General features: G+C 34.0%; 2 protein-coding genes across 2 annotated transcripts; one reads left to right on the top strand and one right to left on the bottom strand.

Moving 5' to 3' along the window:
- Positions 1-6,577: 6,577 nt before the first annotated feature.
- Positions 6,578-9,306, top strand: LOC140964106 (glucan endo-1,3-beta-glucosidase 6-like). Its single transcript, XM_073423632.1, has 2 exons — positions 6,578-7,246; positions 7,953-9,306. Exons 1-2 carry the CDS (start codon positions 6,900-6,902, stop codon positions 9,043-9,045), a joined length of 1,440 nt encoding a protein of 479 aa, XP_073279733.1. The 5' UTR covers positions 6,578-6,899; the 3' UTR covers positions 9,046-9,306.
- A 75-nt stretch (positions 9,307-9,381) lies between these two features.
- Positions 9,382-13,486, bottom strand: LOC140964105 (BTB/POZ domain-containing protein At5g47800-like). Its single transcript, XM_073423630.1, is given in 8 exon segments — positions 9,382-9,954; positions 9,956-10,102; positions 10,587-11,327; positions 11,403-11,807; positions 11,891-11,960; positions 12,040-12,167; positions 13,090-13,200; positions 13,301-13,486. Coding segments are annotated over 6 exon segments (1,752 nt in total). The 5' UTR covers positions 12,099-12,167; positions 13,090-13,200; positions 13,301-13,486; the 3' UTR covers positions 9,382-9,624.
- Positions 13,487-15,051: the final 1,565 nt, after the last annotated feature.

Raw genomic sequence — 15,051 nt, 5'->3', positions numbered from 1 at the left:
TAATTATTTTATCTCTTATCTAAAATTTTATTGCTAACAAATTGAGTTATAAGATTGGGTATTTATATATTTCCCAAATAACCCTTGTTTTTATCTCTTATTTCTGATCTAAAACCGATGATTTTATGCCTCTTAAAAAACAATAAGTTTTAGATTTCAGCTACTTTAGCCAATATATCACTGGAAAATTCATTTTTTTCCTCAGAAAATGGTGCTTAGACGGTGGCTAAAGGTGACGTAGCAAAAAATTGGAGATTTCTTGATTTTGAAGAAAAATCAATTTATTTAGAAGTATCTTGACATAAAAAAAATGTTTAACAAATCAAACAAATTTTACCACTTCTATGCATTCTACTAGAAAAGATTAACGATTGTGACATCAAAATGTGATATGCCACTACTCAATCAGTGTTTTCTTGTTAAAATTAAACATTCTGGTGGTAAATGGACCAAAAATAGCCGAAATTCAAAAGTTATTGTACTAAAACCAAAAATTCAAAAGATAGTGGACCAAGAACAAAAAAATTGATAATTTACTAGAACAAAAAATATTTCCCCTTATATATACTATATATAAAAGTTGAGACTCTTAGTGGTCCGCCTTTGTGACACCAACTAGTTTTTAAGAAAATATCATATTCATTTAGATAAGAAATGTTTTTCATATAAATTACTCATAATTATAATATCTAATCCGCTTTAAAATTTCAAAAATTTACATATTATATTTACAAATTACATATTTAATAGAATTACATTATCGTTATCAAAATAATAATTAAAAACTATAACAAAATTTTATATGTCAACTCTATCTATTAATGATAATAATAATTATTCATATATATAATAGTAATTTATTTTAAACACCATCGGCGTTCACTAGTATTAATGAATAATTATCATGTGATGCAATATCTTATACAAATGTAATGATCTATATAATATGAAAATTAAATTTAATTATCAGGAAAAAAAATTAACGTGATATGATCACTATGAGATAATTTTATTATTCATTTCCGTTTGGAATGCTTTTAAAAACATGATAATTATTTGAAATTAATATTTTATTATAATGTAACAAGTAAAATTTATTTGAAATTAAAATAATTTGTGCAAAATAAGAGTCTTGAAAATTTAAAATTGTTAAAAAAATATTATTTTAGTAAAACACAATATCTTAATATCAAAGTTCTAAATAAAAATTTGAAGTTGTTATTCAAACTCTCAAATGTTACTTATATATACACATCTATACATCCTATTTGTTTTACTTTTACGCATTTTCTTTTTAAAAAAAAAACATTTATGAGACTATCTAACATGTCGATTTAGTCAAACAAATATCGTACCCGATCGGAAGATAAAAAAATATTACTTTTTACTCTAAATATGGACCAAGTCGACCCGTTTACGAATATATATATGTGATAATTAAAGTGGAGATTCATATACTGACTATTAACTTTTAATTTATTTGATGAAGCCTAATTTAAAATTATAATTTTACTTTAATTGTATAACTTTGTTGATGAAACTTTTTTCTTCCTAAAATAATCTCTGTTTTTATATCTTCAAACCTATATTTATTTACATTTTTAAATTTTTATATAATCTATCACTTTCAACAACAAAAAATATAGAAAAATAGTTAATTTGAAATTAACAAAAACTATCATGCATAAATATTTTAGCTGAATAAACACATTGGAACCAATAAAATCATTTGTTAAATAAAATATTAATTTTTCTTACAATAAAACTTTATCTGCAAAACCCCCGAAAATTTTCTTCGAATTTCTCTACGTCGTTTCGTCCTTCACCTAAATTTCAAGACGATGACCGTCTTTNGTATCGCCGTCGAATCGGCTCTCAAGTTATTGTTCGTATCGATCCGCAGTACATATGTATTTTGGTCATATCGAAGGACTGTCCTATGTTTCAAACGCTACTATGGAATTTAATTGATTGCTCTCGGCGCCTCGCTTATATAATTTGAATACTCCAATTTCGCAAATAAAAACAGTACATTCAAATCATAATTTTCATGTTCATCGATGCTGCATGCCCTCATCTTCTGCTGTACCCGCACCTCGAACATATATTACATTTTTTTTAAAAAAAGAAAATCCTAGAAATTAAATCCATAAAGGAAGTTTTTAGAATATTCTGACTTGAGTTGGCTGATTTGTTTGAATTGAATTAGGCAGCTTTGGCTTGAGGCGTTGGAACTATTTCAAGGATCCATGCAATGCCGCCTTCTCCACTTGTCTTAGCTTTTAGTTCTTCCACACACCCTAAAGTTAAGCTATTATAAATATACGCAGAGAAAACTTCAACTTTGTATACCCTCAATATAATCTTTCATGAACTCTATGCACGAATCTTCCGGCGCCATCCTGAATTACATCCTTCCCTTCAAATCATTCCGGCCCCGACTCCACTCATTTGGCTTAGCTTTTTGCAAGATATATATATATATATCGCAGGTGGTTTTTCGCCGGCCGAGGAAGATCGACGATCAAATTTGTAAGCTATCGACATCTCTAATTAGGACGGGTTAAGAAATATGATCTGCCTGGCTCCCTGAATGCCAACTGAGAAAGTTGTCAAGAGTCAGAAGTTGATGGTTTCTTACTTGGCATCAAGGGAGTCAAGCAGGACATTCTTCGTCACAATTCTACGTATTATTGCATTATATGATGGGTCATCGTTTATTTCAAGAACAATGTAAGTGCATGCTTCCCTCTACTTTTAGTTTTTTTTTTTAAAAGATAAAATGCATAGTTTTAGAAATCAAATAGGGGGAAATTGTAATTTTACTGAGGTAATTAAGTTGAACAAATTTAAATTTTGATTTTTTTTTATTAATTTAGTCAAAAGTCGGACTTCGAATATTTTTACTTTGTTTATTTTATAGCCGGATACTTCTTAATAACCATATATTTCTTTTCGACATCAACACTCTTCTACATGACTATGTCACGAGTAAAAAACTTATATGATACACATTAATATAGGACAATTAGTTCTTAGGGATTAGCGTATGCTTTTCTTTTGTGGAAAGTATGACTCCCCTATTTTATTTTATTTTAAAAAAAATTCTGAGACGGTCTCACGAGTTAACTTTGTGAGACGGATCTTCTATTTGGGTCACCCATGAAAAAAAATATTACTCTTATGCCAAAATTATTACTTATTATTATAAATATTGTCAAAGTTAACTCGTCTTACGGATAAAGATCCGTGAAACCATCTCACAAGAGACTTACTAATTTTAACACAAAAGATTTGAGGTAGACAGAGTAGCTGACACTGATTTTATTCGTAAAATTTAAAAATATTATTCGAATCCATACATACATATTTGTCGAATTTAGATTTAGATTAAATTTTTTTGAATAAAAGTACTACATTACATGTTATGCGCATCTATGTCTATCAATCAGGTGACACTCATATATTGTATGCGATTAAACATATTCAAATTATACATCAAATAGATGAGTATATATCACCTCATTGATGAGTATGAACCAGACCCATGTCTGTGATTTCATCATGGATGGCAAGTGGTGGACAGAGAAACATTGCTACCTTATGTGGTGGATGAGGTCCGTTGCATTCCCCTCCCGCAAGAGCCGTTATAATATTCTAGATTTTGAAAGTTTGAAGTGAAGAGTAAATACTTCGTCATGCTTTGCAACTTTTATAGTCATGATACTACGAGCCACGCACTCTTCTTCTGCACAGCCATTCACACGGCTTTAATTTTGGAACAATCAGATTTACAAGAAGCTATTAAAACAGGTTCGATGTTGTACCACGTTGTATATTTGCCTGTGAATGATGGAGCATTTAAGAAAATCTGAATTTATTTGAAAGATTTGCTTACAGAACATGGAGTGTCTGGTGCAGCGATTTCACCACAGTGCCGATGATACACGTTTCTCTTTACCGCAGATGTGGGAAGTCATGTATACCTTGGGGAGTATTGGGCTGCATTGCGCGATGTTCAGGTTGAAAAGGATGGGACCCCATCCGATTCGCCAAGGACCTAGACTGCACCAGCAGCTGGCTACCTTAGGTTGGACGTGGCTACTGCTCGTTTTTACCCCTATTTTTTATTTCTTGATCTCTTGCGACATTTTCGCGGGATGAACGGAGATTTTCCATTTTGGTTAGTTGATTTTGTATCAAGAAACAACTTTTCTTAATAAAATTGATACTAGATTACCAATCAAATTTTTTTTATAAAATTCCAATTTCCAAATAAAGGTTATAATTTCAAAATGTTATTTATTTTCTTATCAAATGAGAAGGTACTCAAAATGACAAAAATGTCTAAAAAAATATTTTTTTATCCACCCGATGGTCATTGGTTAGATGGACTTGGAAGTAGGAAGAGTGATGATCAGTCCAGCCCATATAACTAAAGACCGATCCAATAAATCTTGACATGACCCCCGTAAGTATTTGCATCCATTGCCCAATCAAACATTGGGTATGCTTTTTTTATAAAAAAAAGACACAAATTTTATAAAATTAAATTGCATCATAAAATGGCTAAATTCTAGAATGGTAATGGAAGGACAGGGCGCTCTCGAATCCTAAACTCGTTCCCATTCTCACTTCAATATCCGTTTTTCTTAATGGGAGATTCTTCATTCTCGCACAGGGACTAAGTCCTCATCTCCATCCTCGTATCTGTTTTATTTACTTGGAAAATCTTTATTATCAACCCACGGAGATTAAATGTTCACATTGAACCTGGGCTACATTGGGTCGAGGTCGGATGCTCTTTCAACCTAAGAAATGGGAAGAAGAATGGGTGTTGGTTTGAATCGTGGGCGAGATTTGAGTGTTAGATATTTGAGTTTTTTCTTTAGAAAAAATTATTATTATTATTTACTCATCCCTAATTTGAAGCTGGGATTTGAAAAATCCTCGAACTCGTATATGTATTCGAAAATATATCCCTGAACCCACATGAAAAACTCTCATCCTACTAAAATCGAATCAAATTGTTTTTTTTTAATCAATATATTATGTAGCGTGGACCAATTTTTAAGAAAAAATAAATTTTTTTCTCGAATAACAGTATTCATATTATTTTGCATCACATCTACTCCATTTTATGTATAAATACATTTGTAATTTTCAAAAAACAAAATTGTCATAAGACAAAGCAAATCATATAAAAAAAGATTTAACATGATGGATACATGTCCAATTTCCACTTTTAGTCTCCTATACAATCCAGCCCCCACAACAACATGGCTGCTTATAATATCGTCCATTCGAGTGGGTTGAGTGGGTTGGATCAGGTTGAGTAATAGTAGTATTCAAAAATTGTTCAATCTGAACCCGAGCCAACTCGAAAACACTCAACCCGAACGTGAACCCGAATCAACCCGATTTCGAATTTTTTTAATTTTTTTTTAAAGAAAATTAAATAAAATTAAAAAATAATAATAATATTTTAATTTAGCACATAATAACAAAATCTCCCTCATATATATGATTTAAATTTAAAAATCTAATTGTAGAAAAATAAAATATATTTACTAAATCAAATAAACAATTGTTTAGAAAATAAAAAATATTCAAAATAAATATTAAATTATAAAAATTTATGATATAAATATACAATGAATATTTTTTCAGACATACGATATATAAAAATGTACGCAATTATTATTAATTATATATTTTTTTAAAAAAATTTAAAATTTTCTGATCAACCTAACCCAATCCGATCATTTTATTCGGGTCAGCTATCAGGTCCAACACGAACTCGAAAACTCCAACCCAAACCTGATTTTTTTCGGGTTGAATCGTGTCGAATTGGTAGGTCTTGTCTGATTTTGACACCCCTAGCTGCTTCTAAATTAAGTCCCAACTAACAAAAATAAAAAATAAAATAAGCATCCACTCCTAATCATATCTCACAAAAAAAAAATTAATGTTATTTGTTTTTTTATAAGGATGAAATACGTTTTTCGATTTGTATTAGGTAAACATCATGACTAACATAATAGTCATTAAACTTTTCTAGCTAGTTAAATATCACTAGACAAACTATACAATAAATTTGATCGATAAAATATTGATAGGAGGAGTCAAAACCATTAATGATATTTTGATTATGATTTAGAGTGGACCTAGTTATATAATATTATAATTACATGCAAATGCCAACAAATATTGCATTATTTTGGTTAAAATCTATCAAAATTGTTGACAATCAAACTAAATTTTTAGTAATTTCATGTTAAGATTGAAACTTGAACTTAATTTAACATCAAAAATTAGTTCAAGAAGAAATGATTGTTAAGTCCATCTATAAGACTTTCAAGAACTTAATTCAGTCGATTTGATATATTTAATACATCACAGTTTTATAAAAATTGAATATTTAAGCGATGAGATTGTAAATTTTAGCTCGAACAAATTTGAAATACTAGAAATGGAATTTAATCAATATATTTTTATCTGGAGAATCGATCGAGTTCAAGCTCGTCTCAGAAAAAGAAGAAGAAAGACTAATATTGAAGGGATTGATTAAAATTCATTGTCAAGTTGCACATTATGGCAAATCGTATCAATCAAAAATCCAACCTTTTCGAACAGTAAGATACAGTTGGCAGTTCCATTGTCGGCACTAAGGCCCCAGAAAAATCGATTAACCAAGTTCTATTCTATCTTCCTTCTTTAATTAAATCCTGTCGTTTATATGATTTTTAATGACAATATATATTTAATATCTTGAAATTTTAAGTATATGTTCTTTTACGATCTTAAACGCTAATCGCTTTTCCGACCGTCGTTAAAGGATACGGTTTAACGTTTAATGAACTGTGAACTCTCTAAGATTCTTAGACCGGCGTTTGAAAATGGCAACAACCCATTTCTACGGCGAAATCTTGCTGCTGTTGTTTTGTATGTCTGCAGTGGCGGTGGTGGTGGAATCGGGCATAGGAGTGAACTGGGGAACATTGGCACTCCACCGTATGTCGCCGGAGACGGTGGTGGATCTATTGAAAGACAACAAGATATACAAAGTGAAGCTGTTTGATGCCGACCCAACTTCGATGCGGGCATTAATGGGAAGTGGGATTGAAGTTATGGTTGGGATCCCAAATGAAATGCTTGCTTTACTGAGTGCTTCTACTTCTGCTTCTGATTTATGGGTTTCTCAGAATGTTTCCAGTTACATGGTTAAAGGGGGTGTCAATATCAAGTATATTTTTATTCCCGTATTTTTAGTTGATTTTAGATTTTTTTGTGTGAATGGTTTTGATCTTGATGCTTTGTTAGTTTTTGCCACTTTGATGTCTTCAAGTTTGGATTTTTCTCCTTGTGTACGTTCTTTTGTTGACTGCTTCTCTCCTAATTGGCGTCGCTGATTCTGGCGAATACAAGAGTGTTTTTTTTCCTTCTGAAAACTCATTTATTATGTCCTAAATTATAAATGCTGCAATGATTTGAGCATGATTTGAAGATGTTTCTAGATGGATTCGTTGAAACTAATTGTGTTGATTCAGTAAGACTAGACAGTGCGCAATTTACCTGAATAGAAAAATCATTTTCCACGATCAGCTTTAGCTCTTGCAGTTTTCAAAATCCTTGGGAAATATGTCGAGGAATGTGCACTTCCAATTCTTCATTAACTCTATAAGTCTCTGCCTCTGTTTGCCTTGGGAAATTTATTTGCAGAAATCTAGATGTTCGGCATACAGGCTGAAAGTGAATTATCTTACTTGAACAAATGGACATGTAGTTTCTCAATAAATTTAGATAAAAAAATTTTACCCGCGTTTTGTGAAATGCAGTCTGTGGGGTTTGGTAATAATTTTTTATTCTTAAGTAGTGGAAAGCTTGGATCAACATTGTTGTTTACAGTTTAAATTTTCTTCATGCTGCTGATACTTACAGTGTTATTGCAGGTACATCGCAGTAGGAAACGAGCCTTTTCTGACTAGTTATTCTGGTCAATTTCAATCTTATGTTTTACCTGCTCTTATGAATGTACAACAGTCTTTGGCAAAAGCAAATCTTGTGGGCATAATAAAGCTGGTTGTACCGTGCAATGCTGATGCCTATGAATCTAATCTACCATCACAAGGAACCTTCAGGCCTGAGCTTACCCAAATTATGACGCAGCTCATCTCTTTCCTGAATTCAAATGGTTCGCCATTTGTAGTGAATATTTACCCATTTTTAAGTCTCTATGGAAACTCAGATTTTCCTCAAGACTATGCATTTTTTGAGGGTACAACTCATTCTGTGATGGACGGATCAAATGCGTACTATAATGCATTTGATGGTAATTTTGACACTTTAGTTGCAGCTCTCAGCAAGCTTGGATATGCCCAAATGCCCATCGTTATAGGAGAGGTGGGTTGGCCAACAGATGGAGCTGTTAGTGCTAATTACAGTGCTGCGAGGGCCTTCAACCAGGGTCTTGTGAATCATGTTCTAAGCAACAAAGGAACGCCTTTAAGACCAGGTGTGCCTCCTATGGATATTTATCTTTTCAGTCTGCTTGATGAAGGGGCAAAAAGTATACTCCCCGGAAACTTTGAGAGACACTGGGGCATATTCTCTTTCGATGGGCAGGCAAAATATTCTTTGAGCCTTGGGTATGGATTATTGAAAAATGCAAAAAATGTTCAGTATCTTCCTTCTAGATGGTGTGTGGCGAATCCTACCCGGGATCTTTCTACCGTGGCAAACCACTTCAAACTTGCTTGTAGTTATGCCGATTGCACAACACTCAACTATGGGGGATCTTGCAATAATATCGGTGAGAAGGGAAACATATCATATGCGTTCAACAGCTACTACCAGTTTCAAAAACAGAATGCACAGAGCTGCGAATTTGATGGGCTCGGGATGGTAACATTTTTGAACCCTTCGGTTGGTGGTTGCAAATTTCTTGTTGGGGTTGCTGATGGTGCAGCAGGCTTCAGTTTCAGCAATGGAAGGATGATATTATTGCTTATTATTTTTTTGGGATTTTACATACTTCTGGTGTGATCAGAGTCTTCTGGAGTGGGGTTCTGAGGGTTCCTTCTTATAAAACCGACACATTGCAAAAGAAAAGAGAATACTGCACAGATAGATGAATTGGAATTTAGAACTTACTTTAGATTATGTACCATCATAGTATACTATTCAAGGATTCATGTTAAGCTTGTATCTCTATAATTGCTAATCATTGCTTTATACTAGGTAAGACTGAAGAAATTGTATTGCGGTCATGGCGGTTGTGAAAGAAGATGTGGTTATTCTTATTCATAGCTGTGTGATAATTGCCATTCTTTTGCTTCAATCTTAAATTCAAATTCTCTAGAAAAGTCAAGAACATCACGGTGGACAATTAACAGGAATTATGAATAGTTTTGTACTTAAATGGGGTAACATGTGATCTTTTTTTTTTACAATTTCAGACGCAGAACTCAGAATGATCCCTTCTGCCTGTTAAGCAACAAAATTATCAACATGAAGTATATAGATTCTTGGTGTGTTATGTTTCTCTGCCTTTGCTCTAAGTTTGCTGAAACTCTTCTTACTCGAGCTTTCTTGACTGGATTTCTCTATGCTGAATCGTGTGTGCTATCGTTCTCTGCCTTTGCTGCTGTGAGGTTTCCCCAAGACTCTTCTTTCTCGAGCTTTCTCACGAGGATTCGAATTTGAATGCTGAATTTCAGATATCCCTTCATCTCTGATTTCCCTTCCCGTTCTCGTTTCTTGTAGCACACTTTCCCTTATTTTAAAGCTTAGTTCTGGTCTTAGTTGGAACTTGTCATCATAATTTCTACGATCCTTTCCTTTACTCAATTGATGATCATCTATACTTAATTTTAATTTGTTCATGTCATCTCTGACAGCTGAGGTTTGATCTGATGATCTGTGTTTTATATTTGATGTAGTGTTGCCTTTCTCTTTGTTCGAAGAAGAGAAGTTGCACCACAGTTCTCAAAGGCAATCTTTCGTTTTTCACTGCATGTGAACGTACTTCTGGTGACAAGTTTTGGCAGTCAAGAATCCGGCAGAGGTGCTTCTTATCCATTTTGCTCAGATCAGGATGCTCCTGTTGTCAAGTTTATAAGCAAGAATTTATCAAATGAACTCTTGAAATCAGAATGCAGTAGATTAGGAAATGCTTATACATTTTTAAATTGAAAAAAATTGGGCAATAACAATCGATAATAGTGTGGTGGCTGTCTATACAGTATATCAATCAAAGCATGATGAATAGACTAATCTAAAATTGAAAAAATATGAGTTTTATTGTTGCTAATAACTATAGACGGGGTGTTATGGTTGAGATCAAGTGCTCGATTATCATGAATTGCAGGTTGGAATAATGGTTAAGACGGATATTGGGTATCTACAATTACCTATATCATCTGTAGATGATACAATGTCGCAGAGTGATATTTTGATTTGTTCTATAGTAAAAAAATATTTGAGTTTTAACTTTGTAGACCTTATAGCCTTTGGCATAGATAAATATGCACTTTTGCGAGAAAATTATTGATTGAAATCTGTGCATCACACCATTAGAACAGTACCTTGAGATAAATGTTGATCGCCTTGTACAGATTATCGTGATCTGTTCGTGCAATTCCTGGCAGTGTTTCAGCTAATGACGTCATTTTCTGAACCGACAGGTTGGCATCCTTTGAAACCACTTGCAGGTATGAATCAATGAGCTTGCCAACATTATTAATCGATCTTTGTGACAAGCTTTCATTTGTAGGCGTTTGTCTTTTCCATTGCCTCAAAAAACTCTCTAATACGGTCTGAACCAATTCGACGTCATACGAAGTTTGATCAGTTGAGACTCGATTAGGGAGCAGCAAGTCATCCAATGCTGCATCCTCGAGTTGCAAACCTGAAAGCCTCAAAAGTTCTGTTTTTGTCACTGGAGACACTCCAAGAAAATTGGAGATGCTAACAAGTCTTAGCAAGAACTTAACCGAGACAGACCCTTTATCTGCTGGAATCAGGCTGACAATGGTCTCAAGAATTCTCTGCTTCCTGTCCGGAGAATCCTGATCTTCTACTTGAGACGTGGACCCTTCGTTCAGTCCTGTATTAGTGATTTCTGGCAGCCACCGACACGCGTAGACATGTAAAGACTCACCAATTAGCTGTGGCTGCAGCATATTTGTTGATTTTATAGCCATAACTATGCATCTGAAAATGTCTACATCAAGGAGTGATATGTCCTCTGTCCACCAATCTTTCGGCACAGACTCTCGACGGTTTTTTTCGTATCCTGGTCTGGTATATGTATAAGACCATGAAACCTGAAGAGGGCTTCATCCAAATCAAAATTTTATGCGTAGTCACACTCACACCAGATACTAAGTATAGATTCTTACCTTGTGCGTAGGTGTTAGTATCTTGTCAACAATGGATTCAATGCATTTTCGAACGAGACCGAGACTTTCTGACCACTCGTATATCCCTCTAGTATTCTGAAGAGTCACAACCGAGTCCTTCCACCCCTCAAGAATGCAAGATGAGAGAAAAACCTCCAATTTCATGACAAAGTTCCCAGTTTCGACTTTCTCGGTCATTCCAAGGTACTTGGCAGCACAAAAGGCTGATGCAAAATTGCGGGCACTGAGGTTAATTGTGATCCCATAGCAATACTTGGCACACAGCTCAAAAGCCTCCTCTCCTCCGGGAATATCGTGTAGGTTCAACTTTGCATTGCTCGAATCTTCAGAATCTGAGATGAGTCGTTGCAGTAGCCCACACTTTGGAAGAAGAGGATACTGTAGCTAGGCACGCCAGAAACAAGTATTATACAAGTGATCGTTGTTGGTTTTGAATGATCTACATTTTTACCACCAACAAAATTTACCTTGTGGAGAAGATATCTGATATTGTTTATTTGAATGGTGAGGTCGCTTGGTACATCAGATATAACGGTCCTGAAAATGGCGATTCCCAGTCAAGTGCCATCTTGTTATCATGATCAGTAAACAACTGCATCAGAAAAATCTTGCTTACCTTGTAGCCTCCTCTGTGATGAAGGTGTCTGGCCGGTTCCCCAGTTTCATGAACTTCATTTTCGCAACAGTTATTACCCGATTGCGATGAAAGTTTCAGTCCAAAACTCATAGAACTTGTACCTGTCCCTTCAAGAAAATGGTGACTCGTAAAATGAATTGGCGCACAGGCAGAAAGTGAACTCTAAGAAACAAATCGAAGCCAGCCCTTTTATGATTTTTCTTTGTGACTTTGTTCATTACGAAAAAAAACAAACAAAATAAAACCACATTTTCACCACTGATTAGGTATCGAGGAAGAAGTTAAATAGAACAGGTACTCCCTCTGATCTGCATCACAAGAAGAAGTCAGAAAGGAAAAGCATACTTTTTCCAAGAATTCTAAATTCTATAGGATCAAACTGGCACAGAATAATTCGGCGCATATTTGCACGTGGACTGGGTAAGACAAGCAATTTTCTACGAAGATCGTAATCCTGAAAACACACTACGTGCCTAGACATATTCATACCACAATCTATTGACTGCATGAAAAATTTTCGCCTTTAGTTTGTGGGTACTTGGAATCTTTGCATAAAGACCATAGAATTATGGCTCATAGTGCACCATCAGTTTTAATGCATTACTTTTCCACATATCAAGGGAACAGAATAAAAAATGAAAACTATGCAAAGAAGCTAAGCACTGTGAAAACTTTACGTTTGGACCAGAAAACTGTGAAGCAAAGTAAAGCACCATGTTTCAGTAGCCTGACACATGGGATTTTAGCCAAATTTGGTACTAGATTTTGGACATTGGTAAGCATACTCGACAAATTTCCAATACATAGTTGGGAATTTCCCTTTGCCCATACTCTTGGAATCGTGTTATTAAATTCACAAAGTATATTCATGACCATTGTTTACTTTCAAGTAAACAAAAAACATCACATAAAAATACATATAAAGTGGCTTAAGCTTTCACAGTTCATTATGGAAGAGGAGAGATCATCAGAATTATAAGCATCGAACTAATAAAGCAAATAATCCAACCTTCAAGCATGTAACAATACCGTAAACAGATTCGACAAAGGAGGAGGAGGAGGAGGAGGAGGAGGAAATGAGGAAGGCGTGGCTAATTATTTATGTGATCATCTTGTTTGAGATCCAGAAAAGGCCTACCACTGAAAACATACGACACAAATGACAAATGAGTGGATACTTATTAATTGTGGGCTTAGTCAACATTGTAATGCATCAAAGTGAAAGATAATGATAACATACTTGAATGTAGAAAAAGACGAAGAAAAGATCAGTATCTTTCTAGAATATTGGATCGAACCAGACGGGCAGTTGCTTCCTCCATTGAAATATAACTACGAAACCTACTTTTTAACTATGTATACATACATAATACATATTTATCAACCTTTTTTTATTCCTAAGATTCTTATTCACCCACACCAGCATGCATTGCAAGTGGGCAAACCCCACCATTTCTTGGAAAGTGTATTGTTCCAAGAAGTGGGCCATTGAGATTTCAATATCATAACTTAACTTACGTTTAAACTTTTTTCTCATTTCAGTTTATTTATTTCTGAAAAATTAACATGGAAGTTTTTAGATTTATGTTTATGGGATCACTTTATCTGCTCCCACCACCATTAGAATAGGAAGATCCCGGAGTGGCACTATTCTGATCATAGTTTCCTCCACTAGGAAGGATGATATATGGTCATGGTGCAATTGATCTCCCCACGTACGTGTCTTGTCCTGTACCGTTTGATTTGTGTTGAATACAGAGAATCTTGAAAGGACTGGTCGGAGTTGAGATCTGGTGATTTGCTTGTGTGTACATGTTGGTGGTTTTGGAGGCCAAAGCATCGCCCACCCAATTTTCCCACTCTTCTTCTTAGTGCGCTTACACGCGTGGGCGTGGCTTAATTCCGTCTGTCATTTCTCGACTTGTACTCAATTTAGGATGTTACTTGTCCCCCTTTGCTTTTTTCTAAATAAAATATGGTTTCATCTTAATTTCAAGAAGTGGTTTAAGATTTTGACCAGAGAAATCATCGTTGTGCAACAGTTTGAAACGTATAACAGATAGAAAAGTTACTTCTGGATCGATTATGATCACAGAACGTGCATGTTAGAGCAAAGCAATTTGATGAGAATGAACCCATCATTCTGCTCATAATGATATGCCTATCATTGTGTGCGTCAAGTTTAATTTTAAATGATATCATTCTTTAGGAGACAAGTAAATTCTTGGTAATAACTTCATTTTCTTGATTTTTTGGGTCACTACTTCTCAACCAAATGTGATCGTTTTTATGTTATCAGATAGATCGAATTCGTCTCGGCATATAGACTCGTGAGATCGTCTCATAAGATATTCAATCTGAATTTTTTTAAGAAAATAATTTATGCATACATTTTATTATATATAAATTTCACTGTCTTAAAATAATTTAAATTTTAATTTATAGAAGTTTATTCAGAAACAATATTTTTAAATAATGAAAGGGAATATTGTTTAGAAAAATGAAATTGGGTAGTTGGTTGGCACCATATCTCCAATGAGAAATTTTAATGGAGAAAATTGGTGGTGTGGGCCTGAGATACCCATGTCGGCCCTCACCAAACCGAATCTTTCTCGTACAATCAATTATCGATCCAAAATACTCAGGGCCGTTAGTGGTCGGAGTCGGACAAAATAATATTTGAGTTCCAGAAATATTCCAACTCAAATTATTTTTTTTTGTATTTAAAAAATTAAAGTAGCAGTTTGGACTGATGAGTTTCAACTTATTTGATGGAAAAAAATTCGACTGAATCTAAAATCCACAGTTATGTATTTTCAATACTAATTACCGTGAATTTCAAATACATCTAATATAATAGTAATTTGAAATTAATACTTCCTTCAAATCCAAATATTTCAATCCAAACACAACTTAAGAGAAAATTGTATAATGATAATTTTACACAATATCTCAAATTTAAGCTCATAATCGATCATTAGAAATTTAGAA

Source organism: Primulina huaijiensis, chromosome 18 (genome assembly GCF_012295235.1).
Source record: "Primulina huaijiensis isolate GDHJ02 chromosome 18, ASM1229523v2, whole genome shotgun sequence".
In the NCBI taxonomy this organism is placed as follows: domain Eukaryota; kingdom Viridiplantae; phylum Streptophyta; class Magnoliopsida; order Lamiales; family Gesneriaceae; genus Primulina; species Primulina huaijiensis.
The sequence above is the reverse complement of the archived record's forward strand: the minus strand, read 5'-3'. Positions and strand labels throughout refer to the sequence as shown.

Coding starts and splice junctions, on each gene's coding strand:
- LOC140964106 (XM_073423632.1), top strand. CDS start 6,900: ATGGCAACAACCCATTTCTACGGCGAAATCTTGCTGCTGTTGTTTTGT. Junction 7,247..7,952: donor AAAGGGGGTGTCAATATCAA/GTATATTTTTAT, acceptor GTGTTATTGCAG/GTACATCGCAGTAGGAAACG.